Genomic DNA, 23,074 nt, shown 5'->3' with positions numbered 1-23,074 from the left:
GTCCCCCTTAAATGACTCCAGACAGGTTAGCCATTTTGGAATTCACTCGTACAGTCTCATTTAATTCCAGTAACTCAGATAAAGCATCATCCTACTGGCGAATGAGGAAACTGATTCCTGGAGAGTTCAGTCTGGCAGGTAGACAGGGTCCCCGGGCCAGACCCCTTTGGGGGGCTGAGGAGTGCAACTCCCGGGGGCATCCACGTAGCAGCAGGCCACGTGGGCACCTATGGCCATCAGGCGACCCGATTGCTTCCTGTATAAATGGGACCATAGCTCCCTAGTTTTAGCTTATCTCAGCTTCTCTTAAATGTCCCTCTTGGTGAGGGACATGTCATCGAGCATGTCAGTTGCAGAACATCTCCTGTCAGAGGGCTCACCATCCACCTTCTCCTGTGCCCCACCTCCAGCATTGCTCTGGAAGCTTCTAACCTTTCTTTGTGTGTCTCCGCTTGTTCCCACAGTCCCCAGGGAAAAGCCTTTCGCTCTAAAGTGGAGTTGATTGCGTACTTCGAAAAGGTAGGCGACACCTCCCTGGACCCTAATGATTTTGACTTCACGGTAACCGGGAGAGGGAGCCCCTCCCGGCGAGAACAGAAACCACCTAAGAAGCCCAAATCTCCCAAAGCTCCAGGAACTGGCAGAGGTCGGGGACGCCCTAAAGGGAGTGGCACCACGAGACCCAAGGCAGCCGCGTCAGAGGGTGTGCAGGTGAAAAGGGTTCTGGAGAAAAGTCCTGGAAAGCTGCTCGTCAAGATGCCTTTCCAAGCTGCGCCGGGCAGCAAGGCAGAAGGGGGTGGGGCCACCACCTCGGCCCAGGTTATGGTCATCAAGCGCCCCGGCCGGAAGCGAAAAGCGGAGGCCGACCCCCAGGCCATTCCCAAGAAACGAGGCCGAAAGCCAGGCAGTGTGGTTGCTGCAGCTGCCGCCGAGGCCAAAAAGAAAGCCGTGAAGGAGTCGTCTATCCGGTCCGTGCAGGAGACCGTGCTCCCCATCAAGAAGCGCAAGACCCGGGAGACGGTGAGCATTGAGGTGAAGGAGGTGGTGAAGCCCCTGCTGGTGTCCACGCTTGGCGAGAAGAGCGGGAAGGGACTGAAGACCTGCAAGAGCCCAGGGCGGAAAAGCAAGGAGAGCAGCCCCAAGGGGCGCAGCGGCAGCGCCTCCTCGCCACCCAAAAAGGAGCACCACCACCACCACCATCACGTGGAGCCCCCAAAGGCCCCTGCGCCTCTGCTCCTGCCCCCGCCCCCACCCCCGCCCGAGCCCCAGAGCTCCGAGGACCCTGCCAGCCCCCCTGAGCCCCAGGACTTGAGCAGCAGCGTCTGCAAAGAGGAGAAGATGCCGAGAGCAGGCTCGCTGGAGAGCGATGGCTGCCCCAAGGAGCCTGCTAAGACTCAGCCCGCGCTCGCCACCGCGGCCCCGGCCACAGAAAAGTACAAACACCGAGGGGAGGGAGAGCGCAAAGACATTGTCTCATCCTCCATGCCAAGGCCAAACAGAGAGGAGCCTGTGGACAGCCGGACGCCCGTGACCGAGAGAGTTAGCTGACTTTATGCAGAGCGGATTGCAAAGCAAACCAACAAGAATAAAGGCAGCTGTTGTCTCTTCTCCTTATGGGTAGGGCTCTGACAAAGCTTCCCGATTAACTGAAATAAAAAATATTTTTTTTTCTTTCAGTAAACTTAGAGTTTCGTGGCTTCAGGGTGGGAGTAGTTGGAGCATTGGGGATGTTTTTTTCTTATCGACAAGCACAGTCAGGTTGAAGACCTAACCAGGGCCAGAAGTAGCTTTGCACTTTTCTAAACTAGGCTCCTTCAACAAGGCTTGCTGCAGATACTACTGACCAGACAAGCTGTTGCCCAGGCTTCTTAGGGTGTGCCTGCACCTCCCTCCCACCCAGTCCCCCTACGTGGTCACTAGGGACAGAGAGCACTTGAGAAGACACTCCTGGTTTGGGGGCCATCGCTACCCCAGTCTCAGCTCTCCTCTCCCCCCACACCCTGCCCAGCCTCGAGCTCCACCACCCCACCCTCCAGCCCCCCTTATGCCCACCCACGTCGGGACCAGGAGGTCCGGGGCAAAAGAGACAGTTGGATCCTTTCGAGACGGTGGAGACGGCCAGTGGCTCCAGCCCGTGTGATCCCACCCATGGGGGTACACAGACGGCTCCCCACCAGCCCCAATCCCAAATCGACCAGGACATTTCACAGGATGGGGACGTAGCACCTATCGGCCCCGGTTCTGGCCCAGCTAGGAGGGAGGCATCCTTTGAGCCCCCCTGGGTGTCGACTGGCCTGCGCCAGAGGCGACATTGGCCCAGGGCTGGCCTCCAGGAGGTAGCGCTAGACAGAGGCCACCAAGGCCACGTGCCGAGGCCCCAGCAGGCTGGCCCAGGCTACAGCTGGCAGAGTGCCACAGGCCAGGTAGAAGGCATCCCTAGCCGCTCAGAGCAGTTGTGGCCGCTAGTTCGAGCCTTAGTAGACAGGGCCAGGGGCCAGGGGGAAGGCAGGGGAAATGTTCTTCCAAAACTTTTCTAATTCTCAACTCCTTTAGGGACAGCTTAGAACTATTTGCACTATTGAGTCTTCATGTTCCCACTTCAAAACAAACCTGCTTTGCGAGCAAGCTAGCGGGCTTGACTTGGCGACCCTTTGTCCCTCAGGCCACTAGACGTGACAGTGTTGACAACTACCTGGATCTGTATATACCTGCGCTTGTTTTCAAGTGGGCTCAGCACATAGGGTTCCCACGAAGCTCCGAAACTCTAAGTGTTTGCTGCAATTTATAAGGACTTCCTGATTGGTTTCTCTCCTCTCCTTTGGTTTCTGTCTCCTTTCATTTCAGCCTTTTTATTTCTCCCCTTCCTCCCTCGTCCTCACTGCTCCCTTCCGTTCCAGGTAGCCTCAGTGCCCAACCGTACTTTGAGCCGACACTGGTCAGCTCAGGCCCCCAGAACTACCCCCACCCTTGGCCTTCCCGCCGTCCACCCCAGCCTCCCCTGCCACCCATTTCTGAGCCCTGAGGAAGCCCCAGACTCCGCTGAATCCACCCAGCCCTAGTACCCCAGCCTCTCTGAGGGGCATGGGAGAGGCAGGATCTTGCTCTCCCAGGAGTCCCCTCCTTCAGTCAGACCCTGGATTCCAGGTCTCCTCAGCCTTCCCACTCAACGGCAGTGGGTAGGAGAAGTGGACCCAGATTGGGATTGCAGAGCCAAGGGCAGCACAGAGACCCGCTGTGGCCTGCCAGCATCACGGAGTGGCCAAGCCCTGACCTTGGCCTGTGCAGGACCCAGCTAGGGTGGGGTAGTCGGGCCGGGCAGCAGGCAAAATGAGTGCAGATACCCCCTGCCACTCCTCTGAGCAGGAGTTCTTCTCTGCTGGGCCCCGTGCAGCCTTTGCTTGCTGGAGGCTGGTAAGGGTGGCTGGTACTTCAGGCTTTTCCCCATCAGCACCAGGGCTGTGGTGTTGGGGCGTCGAGGCTTGGGCTTGTTGCAGGGTGTTCATTTGTCAGTTTCAATTTGAGACCCCCGTGCTCTTAACCCTCTGTTCAGGAAGTCCTTATCTAGCTGCATATCTTCATCATATTGGTATATCCTTTTCTGTGTTTACAGAGATGTCTCTTATATCTAAATCTGTCCAACTGAGAAGTACCTTATCAAAGTAGCAAACGAGACAGCAGTCTTATGCTTCCAGAAACACCCACAAGCACGTCCCACGTGAGCTGCTGCCATGAACTGTCAAGTGCGTGTTGTCTCGTGTATTTCAGTTACTATCCCCCAGCTTTCCTCACTGCAGTGTAACCATGAAGGAGTGAAACATCTTAGAAACCATCTAGCACTTCCTTGCCAGTCCTTTAGTGATCAGGACCCCTAGTTGACAGTTCCAATCAGTAGCTTCAGAAAAAAACGAAACCGTGTCTCTCTCTCCCAGAATGGTTAGAAGCAAGGGAATTTGCCCTGTTCTGTTTGTGGAGTTGTAGCTGCCCTTCCTAGCATTTTTGTATCCATTTCTTGATGCTGCAAAAGCAAGTCCCCCAACCAAACCCACTCTGCTGTCCACCTGCTGGGCTTCACTTCTGAGTCCTCCCCCAGGAAAGGATGGGAGTTGGAAGAGGGGGCGTGTTCATTGGGGTCCCTCTTCCTCCAAGGACAAAAGGCTCCTGGCACTCTCAGAGGACCCCTGTCCACATGAGCCTGCTCTCCAGCCCATTTGTCAGGGAGGTGCCATCTGGTTTGCTGGGTCAGGTTTTGAGGCATTAATTACACCAAATCCATAAAATGTGGCTCCTGGGACCGGTCTCCAAAGCTGACCTCCCCAGCAGCTTGGCACCATCTGGTCCTGGGCCAAGGAGAGCTGGGCCTGCCATGCTCACCTCTGACCTGTAACAGTTGATTTTGGGGCTGACCGATGGTGGTGGTCGAGAACACTGTATCTCAAGTGGCGTTTCCTTTCTGCCCCAGCCTGACCTGCAGACCCCTTGCTCCCCAGCTCCTGCCCCTAGAGTTTCAAGGCTGCAGGTGGCACCTTAGGGTTTTCTCCCCCTGTCATCCACATCCCCTCTCCCCCAGATACAGGCATTACGAGCGAGTCACCTTTGGGCAGGGGTGCTGAAGGTCCTGTACCACTTCTGTCCTGGAGACAGGTGGACAGAAGGTTGGAGGGCAGGCCTAGCCTTGGAATTCTCACCAGCTGTGTCCGGCCCAGTTGGGGAGTGTGATGTTGATTCTGTGTGTACTTGAACATCGTGAAGATTCAGGGGGCATCCCTTAGGGACTGTGTCCAGAAGGCAGGAATTGATAAGACAGCTTTCAGATACCCGAGGGGCTAGGTCCGTCACATTGGGTCTCCCCACCCTGTGCCTGTCACTTGGCTGTCCTAACCTGTGTCGTTGCTGGCGTTGACACCACAGTGAGACGGGGCCCCTGGGCCACAGCAAGGTCCAGTACACGTCCCTTCTGCACTGTAGTCCTTATCAAAAGGCACAGGAGACCCCCAGAAATGCCCTGCTCCCCCCGACTCCCCTCAGCTCCCTGGACGGTGGAAGCCACAGCGGTGGCCTGGGCATGCTGGTCAGTCAGCACCTGACTTCTCTCCTGAGCCCCTATGCCGGTGCTAGCAGCAGTCTGCTCAGTGGTGGCATGCCAGCCTAGAGGCCGTGAGCAGTGGCAGTGGGACATGGAACAGCACCAGGTTGTCACCTGCCTCCCTGCCTGTCATTGCTGTGACAGCCATCATGAAGGAGGATACTTAAATAGCCACAAGTACGCTGCCATCTTTGGTGGGAGAGCAGTTTCCTTAGCTGACAGGACCTCTGGATTTGAAGTAACTTCTAACAAGCAGCGTGAGCCCAGGAGGGGACAGAGGGTGTAAAGGGAAGCCACCAGGTATAGTAGCCTGGATCTTGTGGAGCCTGGCAGTTGAGCTCTGTGCCCCCTCTCCAGAGTGTTCCTACCAGGCCTGACAAGGCCGGGGGAGGTCACAGGCATCAGCCCTAGCTCAGCACAGCCATCTCTAGCAGGGTCATGGCCCCAAATTGTTTTTCTGATGTGAGTTGCCCGCGTGGGTGGCCCAGACCATCCAGACCTTGGGGAAGTGAGTTCTCTCTAGAGCCCTGTGGGCATCAGCCTACTGACCCCCTGAGTACTGGCCAATGCCTGGGGAGGGCTAGGGGCACAGGCATGTTGCCAGGCTCGTAGTGGATTCCCCACTCTCGAGCCGACAGCCCCGCCACGTTGTGTTCCAGCTCTCAGTTGCTCTCTGCAAGGGCCCCATCTCAGCGCTCTGCTCTACTGGAGGGGTTTGTTGAGTCTGTTTTTGCTGCTTTCTCTTTTTGAAACTGTATCAATCTTTAGAAAACATAGCTGAATTGTTAGAGCTCGCTAGGATATTGCCTCACCCAGGGTCTAAAGTTCCATGTTCAAGGGGAAAAAAAGGGAACACTGAAGCCCCTTGTCAACATTGCAGAAGAAAGACCTAGGAAACCTTGAGCAAGAAACTAGATCCTGATGTTTCTGGGTGAATAAGAGCAAGCTTTTGCCAAAAAAAGGCTGATCTAAGAGGACTTGCAACCTGGCCTGCTGTGTGGCCAGCGTTGCAGGTGAAGGGGAATCCAGCCTGAAACTGCTGGGTCTGCGCCTTGGGGCCCTTGGGTCACTGGAGAGTCTATCTCTCTCTTCCTCTGTCTCTTGGGTAGCGGTCCCTGCAGGGAGACCTGCCTGTTGCGAAGCTACAGGAGCCCAGCTCCGGGTGGGAAAGGTGGGCACTCAGCAGGAAATTGTAAAGGCACGCAACCTCCTCGCTACCTGACTTCACCTGTTCCTTCTCCTCTCATCTCCAGTGAGCCTGCCCCAATTGCCGAGGTGTCAGGAAGAATTAGTTCGAATTAGGGCCCAGGCCACTAAGCAGGAGAAGGTGATGTCTCCTCCACAGCGTCTGCCTGTGGTGTGGCCTGCCCCCAAGGACAGTCCCTGGCTCTGCGCTCCTTGGGGCCTGGGGCTGAGGGAGGGCTGGGGAGAGGACCCTCATGGAAGGGGCTTCAGCTGGAGGTTTCCAAACACTGGGGAAACTTGCCTTGGCTCTGCCGGCCGCCCCCTCGGTCACCTGTCTCCTCAAGTCCTGCTCAGCGGTGAGAGGAAAAGGCCACGAGGTTTGGCTCCTGCCCACTGGTAGTCCTTCTCCCCACAGTGTGTCTGTGTCAAGTGACAAAGCTCTTCTTCCTGGTGACCCTGATTATATCCGGTATCTTCTAGACTATACGAATAGACCTGCTTGGTCTTTTCTCTCCTGGGCTTTTGTTTTGCTCTTTAGTTTTGCTTTTCCCTCTCCTGTCCCTTTTATTTAAATACACTGACTAGACACACAAAGCAGTTGAATTTTTATATATATATATCTGTATATTGCACAGTTATAAACTCATTTTGCTTGTGGCTACACACACACACACACACACAAAGACCTGTTAAAATTATACCTGTTGCTTAATTACAATATTTCTGATAACCATAGCATAGGACAAGGGAAAATTTTTAAAAACCAAAAAAAAAGAAAAAAAAAAACGGAGAAAACAAACAACAACAACAAAAACGAAAAATCCGTCTGCTGGTCACTCGTGTCCAAGCAGAGCCGTGGTCTTTCCTCGCTTCTTTCAAGGGCTTCCCAGTGCCGAGCGAAGGAGGCAGCTCCTGGATTTCGCACTGTTTTTCCCAAGCTTGTGAGTGGGGCCCCAGGGCACTGGTGTAGGCAGGACAGTTCGTTTCAGTGGGTGGATGCAAGCGTGTTCCCTGGCTCTGGCGAAGCCTAGAATGTAGTTGGCACTGCCTGGTCCCCTTTGATCTCTGGGTGGGGCAGCTGGCGTTCATGGGGGTGACCTGCCCCCCGCCGACACCCTCCAGTGACCCAGTCAGAGTGATGGTGTGCAGACAGGCAGCAAGCCTCTCTACTGGTAGGGCTTGTCTCTGCCAAGTCCGGGGGCTGCATGGGAGACAGAAGGCTGTGTCTCAATTCAGAAAGTGTGAGCTGTACCAGGTAGAACATCAGGGACCCCAGAACCACACATGTGGTCTAGCGGGTCCCCTCCAGGAGGTAGCGAAGACTCCAGAAACGTTCCTTCCTCCCCGCCCCCCCCACCATCCTATGAGTAATTGCATTTGCTTTTGTAATTCTTACTGAGCAATATCTGCTAGAGTTTAGCCGTAAGTTCTTTTTGATCATTTTTTAAGTAAGTAAAAACACCAAAAAAAATAAGAATAATATCCAGAAACTTGTTCTTCCAAAGCAGAGAGCATTATAATCACCAGGGCCAAAAGCTTCCCTCCCCGCATCATTACTTCTGAGGCCTACGTCCAAAAGAAACCCTTAGAGGCCCTTCAGGTGGCCAGGCACCCCTCAGGCCTCTGGGAGGACCTGGGCCTGGGGGATGGGCCCCGCCTTCAGTTCAGTATTAGTGGTGGGTCCCTGCCTCTTCTACCCAGCCTGGGCCAGGGGGGCAGAGGAAGCTGCTGTGACCACTGCTGTCCAGCTTCTTGCAGATGGGTGTTGGCGTGTGTCCAGTTCTGCCCGAGATCTGAAGACAGCACAGAGTTAGCCTCAGCCGGTGACCTCTCACCTGGCCTGCCCCAGGCAGCAGGGCCCACCCAGTGTACTGTTCCTGGGTTGCCGGACGGTAGTATGGCAAAGGCTTGCAGAACTCAAAACCTGCTCCTTCCCTTGCTCCCAAGCCCTCCTTTTCCCTTTGAGTTGTCACTGCTTCAATCAATAACAGCCGCTCCAGAGTCAGTAGTTGATGAATATATGACCAAATATCACCAGGACTGTTACTCGGTGTGCCGAGCCCTCTCCTCGCGCAGGGCTCCTGTACCCGGACACTGTACCGTGTGCTGTGTTTGCGCTCCTCCCCTCCTCCGCCCTCCCCTCGTCTCTCTGGGGTTGTTTCTGTTTGGGTTTGGTTTGGTTTTGAGTTCTCCTTTTGTGTTCCAAACATGAGCTTCTCTCTACTGGTCCTCTTAACTGTGGTGTTGAGGCTTCTATTTGTGTAATTTTCGGTGGGTGAAGGGAATTTTGCAAAGTAAATCTCTTCTGTGTTTGAACTGAAGTCTGTATTGTAACCATGTTTAAAGTAATTGTTCCAGAGACAAATGCTTCTAGACACCTTTTCTTTACCAACAAAAGAATTCAGAGGGAGGGGATGGTAACCAGAAGGAGAGGGGCTGTCCTCTTGCCCCAGGAGGGGGAGAGCCAAAGACAGGACCCCCTGCCCAGATCAGCCAGAAGCCACCCAAAGAAGTGACACCTAGAGCTGACAAAGTGAATAGCTGACGTGCTGCCATTTGTGAAGTCAGAGCAAAACCAGGTTTTGGTCCACTCCCAGATTAATAGCATCAGGATTATCTTTTTAAGGACAGACAAGGTTGACGTTCCTGCAAGGGGAGCCAGGAGGGGTGTGAGCAGAACCAACCACACCTCGGTGGGAGAAGGTCAGGGTGGGCCTGCGGGGCAAGGCTCAGCCTGAGGGTGGGCGTCTCCCAGGAGACCTCCACTGTGGCCACGGGTCAGGCGTGTGTGGACACGGCATTATGATTCGGGGGCGACATTACTGTTCGGGGTACCATCATCAAATCCACCCCGCCCCACAGTGCAGGACACTAACGTAACCTCTGGATTCCCCACTTTCCTGGACGAGGAGATGATGATGGGGTGGGGGGGTGCACACCCTTGGCTGTCACCTGATCCCCAGCAAAATTTGGATATGAGAAACCCCCCTTCTCGTTTCATGGCAAAACCCGATCCTCTTGAGTAGCCGTTACCTCCCAGACACTATTGAGGACTGACGAAACAGGGTGGCCATGTGCTCCCTTAGCGCCCGGGGTCCCCCCCTCTTCGAGGACAGTGCTGACCATTCGGGCATGGGGCTTAGGAATGAGAAGAATCAAGCAGGATCACCGCCCCCTCCTGAGTCGCAGGGACCCTGGTCACCCTGTGCAGAGGGAGCAGGCTCCAGCCCAGGAGGAAAAGGGCTGGAAAAGTGTGTATGGGGTGAGGGGAGTCACCCAGGACAGACTTGGCTGGAGATGATCTCCAAAAGCCCTCTATCGCATTCACCTTCAGTTTTTGTGTTTTGGGACAATTACTTTAGAAAACTTAAGTAGATCGTTTTAAAAACAAAAAAAATATTGATTGCTTTTTTGTAGTGTTCAAAAAAGGTTCTTTGTGTATAGCCAAATGACTGAAAGCACTGATATATTTAAAAACAAAAGGCAATTTATTAAGGAAATTTGTACCATTTCAGTAAACCTGTCTGAATGTACCTGTATACGTTTCAAAACACCCCCCACTGAATCCCTGTAACCTATTTATTATATAAAGAGTTTGCCTTATAAATTTACATAAAAATGTCCGTTTGTGTCTTTTGTTGTAAAACCAAGTGATTTTTTCATAAGGTTCTTTTACTATTTGAAAAGATGGGCAGCACGCAGTTTTATTTTATTTTTGTAAGTTTTTTAATACGTGTGAAAGCCAAGAATACTCAGCATGCCTTTCTAAGTGACGCGTTCGCACCTTTTGTTGGGAAGTACTGTATCCTGTGCTGTTAGCATTCTCGATAAATCTCTCTGTGAAAGTGACTCCAGGTCTGGGCTTTCATTATCAAGACAGCTCCCAGGACAGCAAGGTGGGGCACATCCTGGGAACACCCAGAAGCCAGCTGCTTTCTGGGCGCCCTGGGGAGGACAGGGCACTGGCCGGCACCCCGCACTGGCCTGCCTCGGGGTCCGCCTGCCCAGAGGGGAGCTCTGAGCCGGCAGGTGGGAAGGGCCTTCTGCAGGGCAGCATCCTGGCTGTCCCCGATGGGCTGAGGGGCTTTTGGAAACCTCCCAGCTCTGACTCCTCCGGTGCCTCCTGCCTGAGACCATTCCAAGGTCTCTGCTGACCTGCTCCTGGCTCGGAGGACGCGCTGCCTCCCCCCACCGGCTTCTGATGAGGTGGATTGCTCTCAGGAGCTCGTGGTTTCCCTACAGCTGTCCTTTATCAGGCTGCCGATGGCTTGGAGATGAAAAGAACTGCTTAGAGTTCAGCACCACAGGTACATGTATGTGAACACAGCTACTTGGAGGTGCACTCGAGCGTCCTGGCCTTAAATGGTAAAACAGAGGGTTAACATTCATGGCGTGTGTGTATCCTGAGCATCCCTGAGGTGCCAGGGCTGTCCCGGGAGCTGCAGTCCAGCAGAATTGGAAGTGGGACCAAGTCCCAGTTCACTTAGTGTGTGTGTGCCCACTAGTTCCCTCCACAGCTTGGGAGTCTCGGTAAGAGCTGTCCCTATGGGAAGCCACTGGGGCTCAGGGCATGGCTGGCTTCCTCTTGCGGAGTGGCTGCAGCTTCTGGGAAGAGGCTGCCATGGAGGTGCGTCTCAGGCCGACCTGGTTTCTGCAAACCACTCTTGAAGTCTCTGGATGGACAGCCTGTGGGCGGGGAGGGTGGCAGCCCTCAGGGGTCAGGATCAAGTGGACAAGGGGGTGGCTAGCAAAGACCTGCCTTTCAAGCTGGCGTCCAGCTGGAAAAAACAGAAGAGGAAGGCGCCCTGGCTGCTTGGCGGGAGGCGGGGAGGGGTGTCGGGGAGGCAGATGAGTGCTGAGGCTGAAGGACGTGCCAGGGGACTCCAGGCCAGCTTCCAGCTACCTGAGTATCTGCTGGATGGAGCTACAAGTGCAAACCCATGGGGGTGGGAGCCCTGGCACGTTCTCGGAACCCCAAGGAGTTGTGGCTGGGTTAAGGCTGCTGCCAAGTGCCAAGAGCAAGACAGGTGGGCAGGAAAGGGCCACACGGTGACAACGTCAGAAGCCGTGCTGAAAAGCTGCAATCCCTCAGAGGGCTTCAGGAACCCCGGAAAGGTCTTAAGCAGAAAAATTGGTGTGGAGTGGAGTGCTTTGTGCCTAAGGAAGACCCCTGAGCCGAGAGGAGGCAGGGAAGCATGTTCGTTTAGGTTCATCTAGGTCAGAGCCCCATGGGGAAGAGAGGAACCCCAGAGAAGTTCAGAGAGGTAACAGTTTCCTGGTGGCTGCTACTGTGGCTGCTACTGCTACTGCGAATGATGGAGGCATGCCGGAGGCCTGTGGGGAGGCGCCAGACAGGCCAAGTATGGTGCTCAGTGAGCTTCAGAGAAAAGGGTGGGAGCTGCCAGAGCCCGCCATCCTCAAGCATGACAAGAGGGAGGAGGGCAGCCGGAGTGAAGGTCTGTCTCTAAGAGAGTAGTAAACACGTTTTCTGTGCTAGCGGAAGGAGCCAGCAAAGAAGAAAAGAGGGCAGCTGCTGCAAAGACCTAACCACCGCTGGAGCAGGTTCCGGCAGGGCCAAGAAAAGATGGGATCCAGGGCCCAGGGGGTGGGTGGAGATGCTGCGAGCTTCCAGATCGTTCTTCCTGCCCCCAGCCTCACAAGCCAGCTGCAGAGAGTCAGCCGGGAGCCCTGGTGTGACCCACATCTGACCCTGGATGTCTTGACCCCTCTCCACCGCTTTCCCCACGAAACAGAAACCTAAAGAGGACCAGCCAGCGGCTCTCCGAAGCCCCGCTTCTAGCCCTTTCTGGAAGGCCTTCGCTGTGTCCATCGTCCCTGGGGCCGAGAAGCGCTCTCCTGCAGCCCTCGGAGCCCTCCTCCTCCGGGAAGCTCACCCGTCCGCCTCGCCGGGCCCAGGGGCGAGGCCTCCGGGAGGCGTGACCACGCGCGGCGCCCCCGTGTGGCCGGGGCTGGCGGCGGTGGCGGCGGCCCCGGGTGCCGCCCCTTCCGGCCCGCCGGGCGTCGCACGAGGCCGCCTTAAAGGGGAAGTGAGTCAGTGTTCGCGGACCCGGGCGGCCGAGGCCCGCGCCCGCCGCGGCCCGGAGAGGCCCCGGCCCGGTGGTGGCGGCGGCGGCGGCGGCGGCGGCGGCGGTGGCCATGGCCGGGGGGCCGGGCCCGGGAGACCCCGCGGTCCCCGGCGCCCAGCACTTCTTGTACGAGGTGCCGCCCTGGGTCATGTGCCGCTTCTACAAAGTGATGGACGCCCTGGAGCCCGCCGACTGGTGCCAGTTCGGTGGGTGGCCGCAGGCCGGCAGGGGCGGGCCGGGGCGGGCCGGGGAGACGCGCGGGGCCCGGACGCCGCGGCCTGACGCCCCCTGCCCCGCAGCCGCCCTGATCGTCCGCGACCAGACCGAGCTGCGGCTGTGCGAGCGCTCCGGGCAGCGCACAGCCAGCGTCCTGTGGCCGTGGATCAACCGCAACGCCCGCGTGGCCGATCTCGTGCGCATCCTCACGCACCTGCAGCTGCTGCGGGCGCGGGACATCATCACTGCTTGTGAGCGCGGCCCCGGAGACCCCCGGAACCCCCAGGACCCTGGGACAGGGGCCGCCCAGGGCTTACCTCGGAGCTCCTCCCTCCAGCCTGGGCCTAACGTCCTTCCCTCCCCGGCCTCCCAGGGCACCCTCCCGCCCCGCTTCTGCCCGCCAGCACCACCTCCCCGACACCCAGCAGCATCTCCACACCCTCCGAGGCTGCGGTTCCCGGCCACCGGAAGTTGCCGTCTCTGGCCTCCACCTTCCTCTCCCCAGGTAAGAAAACCGGGGTTGGCCTGATGAACCTCAGGAAAGGACCCCCTTGCTCCTGGCCACCCCGATAGATCCTGCCACTGGCCTCTGCCTGCCTTTCACTGGTGTCTTTGCGAAGCTTTTCCAGGCTCCCAGACTCACTCTGACCCCGAGCTCTGCCCTGGACCAAACCCAGCTGCCCACCAGCCACCATTGCCATCTCCAGCCCCCTCATCTACCAAGGTAGGTGGGTCCTGCCCCCCACCCAGAGGTTTGATGCCAGCAAGCAGTGACAGCTGCCTTTGGTCCCCTGGGCCACCCCAGGCAGCCCAGCAAGGGTGGGCTGAGGCAGAGGGGAGGATATGGGACCTCACCTGATACAGGGTCTCTTCCCACAGCCCAGCCCAGAGAGCCCCATGCCCCTCCTGCCTGGGCCCCCCTCCTCTTCGTTCTGCTGGCCCCTTCATGAGATTTGCCAGGGCACCCACGACTTCTCAGAGGAGCTCAAGATCGGGGAGGGCGGCTTTGGCTGTGTGTACCGGGCAGTGATGAGGAACACCGTCTATGCTGTGAAGAGGCTCAAGGAGGTGTGTGGAGCATCCTGGCCAGGGCCCTCAAGGGCTGTTCCCAGACTCGGGCTTTTGTGGTCCTCCCCCACCCCCTTCGCAACCCCACAGGGTTCCTTCAGCCCTCTGATTTCACAGTCCCAGGGCCCCCAGGCCCGTGCTCCTTCTGGGCCCAGAACAGGTGGGGGGGGGTGGGGGGCATGAAGTCCGGGCCACAGGAGTCTCACACTGCCAGTCCCCCCTGCCTCATTCTCCCCGAGGGCTGCAGGAGGCTGACCTGGAGTGGACCACAGTGAAGCAGAGCTTCCAGACCGAAGTGCAGCAGCTGTCGCGGTGAGCCTGCAGGCAGGGGCAGGGCCCCACCAGGACCACATGTCCGGGGACCTGGCTCCCCATTGGTCTGCAGCCTGCCAGGCCCAGGCGAGCCGGGGAACCTGGTTAGGGACCATCCGCACCCTACACCACCCCCCCTGCAATGGCCAGATGGAAGGCGTGCTGGATGCTGGGAGCAGAGCACTGAGACTCCACCGTTTCAAATAGGTTTCGTCACCCCAACATTGTGGACTTTGCCGGCTACTGTGCTCAGAGCGGCTTCTACTGCCTTGTCTATGGCTTCCTGCCCAATGGCTCCCTGGAAGACCGCCTCCACGTCCAGGTAAGCCTTGCCTGGCCTGGCCCGGCACACTGTGTCACTCTTGGCACCTGGTCTGAGCGGGACATGGGGCTGGGGTCCTTGGCCTCAGTGATCGGGACCTCTTCATGCTTGGAAGCCAAGCTCATGGGGCCTCTGAAAGGGGCCCCATCTGCTCCCCTGGGCAAACAGAGTAGCGGAAGGATCTTGGTGGCATTGCCCAGAGGGCAAGAGGCAATGGACAGCCCCTGGGCCCCATCTAGAGAGGCGCCCTCAGGACACAAGGGCTGACCAAGCCCAAGACAGGAGCATCTCTGACCTGACACTTCAGCGCTCAGGGGAAGCATGGATGGGCATCAAAGACGGTGGCTCCACGGTCTCCCCTTTCTTCCTTGTGCCCCTCCAGACACAGGCCTGGCCCCCTCTCTCCTGGCCTCAGCGACTGGACATCCTTCTGGGCACAGCCCGGGCAATTCAGTTCTTACATCAAGATAGCCCCAGCCTCATCCATGGAGATGTCAAGAGGTGAGGCGGGGAAACGGCCAGCCCCTGGGGGCCTTTGAGGGTGGCAGGAGCCCTATGGCAAGGGGTGATGCTCCCACACCTCCCACAAGCAGGGACCGGGGGTGCCTGCTGCCTGGTCCCTAGGAGCCTGGCCCTGAGCGATCCCCCTGAGAACAGGGGACGTCAGGGCTGGGGTCTGAGGGTCACTGAGCACCCAGTGTGGGCCAGGGGTGGACATGGAGGCCAAGGATGGGTTCCAGTGGTGAACAGGGCCTCAACTGCAGGATGGGGCTCTGGGGGCCACTTGCTCAGAGCCCCAAGTGGCCAGAACACCATGAGCACGGGCCACAATCCGCCACTGAGGTGCACGTCAGTGGCTCCGGTCTGATTGTCTCAGGACCAGGCAGGGGGCAGTAGGTGCAGGGGTGATGAGTCGCAGAGAGGGCTAAGGCCAGGCTGATGCCACCGCCTTCCGTCCCCAAGTTCCAACGTCCTTCTGGATGAGAGACTGATGCCCAAACTGGGGGACTTCGGCCTGGCCCGTCTCAGCCGGTTTACAGGGGCCAACCCCGGCCAGAGCAGTAGTGTGGCCCGGACTCGGACGGTGCGTGGCACCCTGGCCTACCTGCCTGAGGAGTACGTGAAGACCGGGAGGCTGGCCGTGGACACCGACACCTTCAGCTTTGGCGTGGTGAGCTGCAGGGCCCTCGACTGGCCTGGGGGTGGGGGGCTGCAGCCCCCGGAGAATCCTCCAGCAGGCCTGACCAGCTTCAGATCCCGGGACCCATCTTCCCCAGCTCGGGTGCCCTGCGCGGCTCCACACCTTCATGTCTGTCGTTTTCCATTCCTCTCCTCCACGTGGGCCCTCCAGACCCCCTGAGCTTGAGTCCCACGTGCAGTTTCTCAGCGGCCCCAGTCTGCAGCCTGCTCTCTCTGCAGGTGCTGCTGGAGACCCTGGCCGGCCAGAGGGCCGTGAGGATGCATGGCGCCCAGCCCAAGTATCTGGTGAGCCTCCTCCCGAGGCAGGTCGGGAGAGAGAGAGGGAGGGAGGAACAATCCGGAACGTGGGGCCGCCAGCCCGGCCTCTGCTGACTCATTGTTGAGAGTAGGCAGGGCCCCAGACAGCTGCATCTGCCTGGCTGGGGACAAACCTGTCTGTCCCCGGCAAGTGCCACAGGCCCTTCCAGACCCCACCTGGGTTTGGCGAGGTTGGGGGGGGGGGTCAGGGTGGGGGGTTGCAGCCCGATCACAGTGGAAAACAGAATCAGGGGACCTGGGAGAAGCAATGGTTGGGAATCGGACCACGTCCCCCCTCACCCCAGATGCCTTCCCTGGGTTTTGCGGGGCAGGCCTATTCCTCCGCAGACTGACCCAGAGCCCAAAATCCAGCTCCTCTCTGCTTAGTCGGCAGGATCCTTCACACTGTATAAGCTGGTGTGTTGCCCGGGCTCGGGGCTGTTTCCATCCATTCCCGGGTCTCGAAGGGATTTCTGCTGGAGCCGGGCACCAAATAGATCTGCACTCGGGCCCATCGTCAGCACCGCTGTGGCACAGCATGCCAGACCCCACAGGGTCCCTGCCACGGCTTCTCTGGGCAACCACCAAAAAGCTCTTTTAGAACTGTGAGGAGGTGGTGGAACCCCTTTACCCCCGCCATGCTTGGGATGAAGGCCCAGACCCTTGACGTGGTTGCCAGCTTGCTGTCTGTCCTCCAGACCTGGCGGCTCCCTGTTCCTCTGCCTGAAAGGCCACGCCCCCTGACCCCAGGGTCTGCTCCTGGTCCTTCCTGTCTGGTCCTGTCCCTCCCCATCTCCGTGGGGCTCTCCCCTCTGAGCCCTGCCCTCTCTGGCTAGTTGCTGTCTTTTGATCAGAGCCCGAGTGTCACTTGCTTGGGCCCCCCCATCGAAACCCCTGGGGAGGCCTCCCTGCTGTGGTTTCCCCTGGTTTTCGAAGCATATCGACGTCTCTCCCCTCTCAGGAAGTCAGCTCTGTGAAAGCCAGCCCAGGTGCTGGGCGCGTGGCTGGATCCCGGGGGCCCAAGTCAGCGCTGAGCATATGCAGATGAGGGCCGGGGATGGCAGCGCAAGGCACGGCCCACGGGGGCCAGACTCACGTTGCATGTCCCACAGAAAGACTTGGTTGAAGAGGAGGCGGAGGAGGCCGGGGTGACCCTGAAGGGCACCCAGACCGCAGTCCAAGGTGGGCCGGCCGCAGACACGTGGGCCGCCCCAGTTGCCGCCCAGATCTACAAGAAGCACCTGGACCCCAGGCCAGGGCCATGCCCACCAGAACTGGGCCTGGCCCTGGGCCAGCTGGCTTGCTGCTGCCTGCACCGCCGGGCCAAGAGGAGACCCCCGATGACCCAGGTAGTCCTGTGAGCTGGGGGTATGGGAAGTGCTTGAGATGCCAGTCTCCACATGTTGCTCAACTGCCCTTTGGTTTGGCTTGAACCCCCACTGAACCCAGCCAGGTACAGAGAAGGAGGCGATCGGCTTTTTACTGCGCCCCCTTCTGGGTGCCTTGCGCCACTGCATCTGCCTTTTTTGTGTCCCTTCCACCTCTTTGTCTCTCTTTTATTTATTTATTTATTTTAATTGGAGGCTAATTACTTTACAATATTGTGGTGGTTTTTGCCATATATTCACATGAATCAGCTGTGGGTGTACTTGTGTTCCCCATCCTGAACAACCCCCCCCCCACGTCCCTCCCCATCCTATCCCTCATTTGTCTCTCTTGAGAAAAGAAAGAAGCATCATTGAGGGCATCAAGGCAACAAGGTTTGCTTTCTCAAAGACAAAGAGAAGCTGCTCTCGGTCCTTAGCTTTAGTGACAACGATTCTCTTCTCTGGCCCTGACCTGGAGCTGCCCTGCAGTTCCGCCACCCTCTGTGAGGACCTGGACAGGGCCACTCACCCTGAGAGCCCCGGTCCCTCCCTGCAGGTGTACCAGACACTGGAGGAGCTGCAGGTGGTGGTGGCAGGGCCATGCCTGGAGCCAGGGCCTGCCAGCCACAGCCCCCCTTCCCCGCAAGAGAACTCCTACGTGTCCACCAGCAGGAGCGCCCTGAGCCGTGCCAGCCCCTGGCAGCCCCTGGCGGTGCCCTCTGGGGCCCAGGCCCAGGCTACAGACTGGCCGCACAAAGGTGCCAACCAGCCCGTGGAGAGTGACGAGAGCGTGTCTGACCTCTCTGCTGCCCTGCATTCCTGGCATCTGAGCCCCAGCTGCCCTGCGGGCCCAGGGGCCCCCAGCTGGGTGCCAGCACCCCTCGGGCAGGCTGCCTGCACCCAGGGGGGTGCCGCCCGAGAGTCGAGCTGGGGGAGTGGCCCGGGTCTCCAGCCTACAGCTGTGGAAGGTACCAGCAGGGGAACTAAAGGCCTCCTTTCCGGGCAAACCCCATCCTCCCGACCCCAGCCTTCTGGGAGGAGAGACCCAGGACCCGCCATGAAGCTCCATCTGTCCTTAGCAAGTTGCAGGCTGCCGTCTTGGGTTGGGCTGCTCGCCTGACCCCGGAAGGTCCTTCCAAAGACGGACCATCCTGGGCCATCTTGTCTCACTGGGCCATGCCCCCAGCTGGCTGAGGATAGGCCAGGAGTGAGGCAGGCCCAGTCCATGACTGGGCTCCAGGCCTTGCCCACAGACAGAGTGCTCAGGACCTCTGTCCTTTGGGAGGGCAGGGAGGGAACTAGGCTGGGGATGGGGAAGGCTCGCGAGGCCAGCAGTGAGTGTCAGCAGGGAGTTCCCAGAGGCTCAGGGAGTCCTCTCTCCACCCCAGGATCCCTCCTGGGCAGCTCCACATCCTCGCAGCCCCCGCAGATCGTGATCAATCCGGCGCGACGGAAGATGCTGCAGAAGCTGGCATTGTATGAGGACGGGGTCCTAGACAGCCTGCAGCTGCTCTCGTCCAGCTCTCTCCCAGGTACCCTCCAAGAACAGGGGCCTTTGAGAAGTCATGTGCCCTGGGCACAGCCCGGTCCTGTCCTGTCCCACCTCCCTGTCCTGCCAATACTCCCTCTCCCCGTAGTCCGGGATTGCCCGTGCCTGTACTTCCAAAACATATGAAGCCCCTGCTGGGCAGGTTCCATTCAAAGAAATGCTGCTGAGGAATGGAAACCACTAAGTCCAGAGAGCACCCCGGGAGTGAGGGCTAGGGCAGCCCCACTGTCGGCTAACCGACTGGCATTTCCTACCCACTGTGCAGACTCGGGCCAGGACCTGCGGGACAGGCAGGGGCCCGAAGAGAGAGACGAGTTTCGGAGCTGAATCGCCCGCCTGGGCCGATCCCCAAACCTGGAAGTCCAAGTTCTCATGGTCGAAAGTTCTCATGGCCCTCAACCCCTTGGCAGCCCACGGGCATTGGGGGTGGGGGGATTCCATCCGCCTGGAGGAGGGTGTTTGGTGGCCCTGGCACTTTTGGGGTGTGGGCACAGGCTGGGCTTGGAGCCCCCCACCCTGAGTAGGACAGGGACATCTTCATGACCTGCCCTCAGTCCAACATCTGTGGAAGCAGAAGGCCACTGGCCCTGGAGGGGCCAAGGAGGAGCTAGAGTGGGCACTGCCAGTTGGGCAGGGCATCTGTAGCCCAGGGCTACAGGGCACAGAGCCATCGAGGCAGGGTCCCTCCCAGCCTCGTAACTGGGAAAGACACAGGTCTGGCTGGCCCGTGGTTCAGTCCACAAGCTGGAAGTGGGGGTTCCAAGAGGCCCCGGGGAGTCCCACAGTGCCTCCCACCAGGCCAGTGTCTGCAGGCTGCCCTGGAGGACCAGGAGCTGGTCCGCTACCCAGGCCACCCCTCGGTACTGTGGACAGTCACGGAGCCAGGCTAGGCTCTCCAGACCACAGGCTCCGCCCCTGGGCACAGCTTGTGGCAGAGGGGTCACACCCCCCCCACTCCAGGTTTGGCTTGGCACACACCTTGTGTCACCCAGACAGTGAGAAGCCCCAAGAAGGCAGGAAGTTGGGAGCCAGGCAGACAGGAAGAAAAAGACAAGGGGACTCTCAGTTTTCGGAGCAAGTCAGGGTTTGTGTCACTGGGTGTCTCTGAGAGCAGCCCAGGGCTGTAGCAGAGGCTCCAGATGCTTCTGTGTCTGCAGTCGTGAGTCACACTACAGGCCCCACGTAAGCGAGGCATCGGTGGAATCCAAGTTGTCCTGGAGTAATAAAAGCTTACCCTTCCATCTCTGGCTGTACTCGTAGACTTTGTGGCAAAGCCCTGAGCTTGTCCAGGGACTTTCTTCTCAGGGTTCTTGACTGTCCAAACCCAGACACCAGTCTCCCACCCCACCCCCAAATCCTCTGCAGGTACTTGCTTCCTCTCCCAGTAAGCCACCATGCTGGTGACAGGTCACACAACACTACTACCCAGGAGTACTTTCACAGGGTGTTACCTTTTCCCCTATGTTACACATTTTTATTGTAAATGGCATCTTTATTTCCTTTTCTAACTGCTTGTTACTCCTGTATGGAAGCACAGTTGAGTTCTGTCCATTGGCTTTGCTTTCTGTCACCTTGCTTCAATTTACACATTAGCTCTAATAGTTTGGTAAATACCGTGGGATGGTTTATGCACACAACCATCTCATGTGCAAATAAAGACTGATTCACCTCTTCCTTTCCATTCTGTATGCTGTTCTTTTTTAAATTTATTTATTTATTTTTTTGTTTGGCTATACCGTGCAGCTTGTGGGATCTTAGTTCCCTGACCAGGGATTAAACCCAGGCCCATGGCAGTGAAAGTGCAGAATCCTAAACACCGACCCACCAGGGAATTCCCTTTGTTCTTTTTCTTACCTTGTGACACTAGCTAGGGCTTCTGGTCTGGTATTGAATAGAAGTGGTGAAAGGGGACATCGTTGCCTTGTTCTCAGTATTAGCTGCAGAGTGTTATATTTCACCGTGAAGTATGATGCTACCAATAGAATTGTCATAGGTGTGTTTTGTCAATGTGGTAAACCCCATAAGTTGATTTTCTAATATTAAACCAATTTTATATTCCTTAGATAAAAACAGCACTTGGTCATGATGTTACCCTTTTATATATTGCTAAATTCCATTTGCAAATATCATTTTGAGAATTTTTGCATCTGTTCATGAGGGATACTGATTTGTAGTTATCTTATAATATCTTTACCTGGTTTTGCTATCAGATAGGCTTTCATACAGAGAAGGCGATGGCACCCCACTCCAGTACTCTTGCCTGGAAAATCCCATGGACGGAGGAGCCTGGTAGGCTGCAGTCCATGGGGTCGCAAAGAGTCGGACACGAGTGAGCGACTTCACTTTCACTTTTCACTTTCATGCATTGGAGAAGGAAGTGGCAACCCACTCCAGTGTTCTTGCCTGGAGAATCCCAGGGACGGGGGAGCCTGGTGGGCTGCCATCTATGGGGTCGCACAGAGTCAGACACGACTGAAGCAACTTAGCAGCAGCAGCAGCAGCATCAGGCTTTCATAAAGTAAGTTGGAAAGTGTTTCCTTCTCCTCCTAGGTTGTTAAAGGGCTCATATATGCTTAAGTGTTACTCCTGTAAATGTTTGATGGAATCACCAGTGAAGTCCTATGCATCTGGAGTTTTCTTTTTTTCTTCTCTTTTTTTTTTTGAGTTTTCTTTGAGGGAAGGTTTTTCATTATAAATCCAACTTCTTTAATTAGATATCAGGCCCTTCAGATTTTGTTTATGTGTCAGTTTTAGCAGTTGGTGTCTTTCAAGGAATTTGCCCGTTTCATTTAAGTTGACATAAACTTAATAATGCCCCCTTACCCTTTGATGTCTGTAGGATATATAGCAACAGCCCCTCTATCATCCCCAATACTGGTAATTTGTTTGTTTCCTTTTTCTGAATTTATTTTATTTTTGGCTGTGCTGGGTCTTCACTGCTACAAACAGGCTTTCTCCAGTTGTGGCGAGTGGAAGCTACTATTTGTTGGGGTGCACAGAGGCTTCAGTAGTTACGGCTCATGGGCTTAGTTGCTCTGCGGCATGAGGGATCTTTCTGGACGGGGATTGAAGTCATGTCTCCTGCTTTAGCAGGTGGACTCCCAACCACTGGGCCACCAGGGAAGTCCCATGTCTTTCCGTTTTTTTTTTTTTTTTTGGATCAGCCTAAATAGAGGCTTATCGATTTTATTGATAATTTCAAAGAAGCAAGTTTGGTTTCACTGATTCTTCTCTATAGTCCATTTTCTCTCTTTTATTAAGTTCCACTATCATGTCCTTTCTTTTACTTGTTTTGGAGTAATAAATCTTTTGGGGGGTTTAATTTGCTCATCTTTTTTTCCAGCTTCTTAAAGTAGAATCCTAAATCAGTGATTTTAAAAGTTTCTTTTTCTAATATAAGCATTGAAGGCTATAAATTCCCTTTGAGAATACTGTTAAGCCGCATCCTACTGATTTAGATATGTTGTTTTCATTGTCATTCAATTCATAATGTTTTCTACTTTTCCTTGTGATTATTTTCTTTAACTAATGTCTTACTTAGAGGTGTATTTTGTTTCCAAATATTTCAGGATTTTACAGATACCTGTATGTTTTGTGTTTTTTTAATTCTGTTGTGGTCAGAGAATTTACTCTGTATAGTTGCAATCCTTTGAAAATAATTGAGACTTGCTTCATGACTTAACATATGGTTTAGCTTGATGAATGTTCCATGTGTATTTGGAAAGAGTGTATATTTGGCAGTTGGGTGGAGTATTCTGTAAGTGTCAGGTCAAGATGGTTGACAGTGTTTGAGTCTCTGGATTGCAGTCTCCAGCTGTAACTCCATCTTTCACCTTTCAATTCTTTTAGATTTTGCTTCATGTATTTTGACATTCTCATTGGGTACATACACGTTTAGGATAGTGTTCTTTATAAATTGGCTCTTTCAATATCATGAAATGCCCCTCTTTATCTCTGCTAATGTTCTTTCTTTTGATGTCTGCTTTGTCTGGTGTGGATATAAGTGGCTACTCTCAACTTCCTTGTGCTTAATTTGTTCCCTGGTGTAGCCTTTTTTTTTCAGTTCTGTGTCTTTGAATGTAAAGTGCACTTATAGACGCATATGGTTCAGTGCCACTTTTTGTTTTGGTTTATCTTTTTTAACCAGTTTCATAATCTCTACCTTTTTAATTGATCTGTTTAGTCCATTTACATGTGATAGTGAGGTTTCAGTCTATCAACTGCTTTTTATTTTCTATTTGTCACATCTGTCCTTTGTTCCTCTTTTCCTCTGTCCCTAATATCTTTTGATTAATCACATGTTTCTTAATATTCTATTATTTCTTTCCTGTTGGCTCGTTGCTCTAATAACTGAGACCACTGGTTCTACTCAGGAGCTGCATCATATCC

General features: G+C 55.9%; 2 protein-coding genes across 2 annotated transcripts in view; both read left to right on the top strand.

Annotated features, from left to right (window-relative positions):
• The window catches only part of MECP2 (methyl-CpG binding protein 2), a 59,150-nt gene extending 49,141 nt beyond the window's left edge, over positions 1–10,009 (top strand). The window contains exon 3 of the mRNA XM_052662845.1: positions 465–10,009. Coding sequence (XP_052518805.1) covers positions 465–1,548 — 1,084 coding nt within the window. The 3' untranslated portion in view covers positions 1,549–10,009. The remainder of the gene's footprint in view (positions 1–464) is intronic.
• A 2,415-nt stretch (positions 10,010–12,424) lies between these two features.
• IRAK1 (interleukin 1 receptor associated kinase 1) lies at positions 12,425–20,347 on the top strand. Its single transcript, XM_052662976.1, has 14 exons — positions 12,425–12,560; positions 12,654–12,821; positions 12,944–13,075; positions 13,191–13,294; positions 13,450–13,638; positions 13,886–13,950; positions 14,158–14,272; positions 14,655–14,773; positions 15,236–15,443; positions 15,692–15,757; positions 16,882–17,118; positions 17,693–18,104; positions 18,525–18,668; positions 18,951–20,347. Exons 1-14 carry the CDS (start codon positions 12,425–12,427, stop codon positions 19,010–19,012), a joined length of 2,157 nt encoding a protein of 718 aa, XP_052518936.1. The 3' UTR covers positions 19,013–20,347.
• The last annotated feature ends 2,727 nt before the right edge of the window (positions 20,348–23,074 follow it).

Source organism: Budorcas taxicolor, chromosome X, assembly GCF_023091745.1.
Source record: "Budorcas taxicolor isolate Tak-1 chromosome X, Takin1.1, whole genome shotgun sequence".
Lineage (NCBI taxonomy): Eukaryota > Metazoa > Chordata > Mammalia > Artiodactyla > Bovidae > Budorcas > Budorcas taxicolor.
This window is presented reverse-complemented; position numbering and strand designations above follow the sequence as displayed.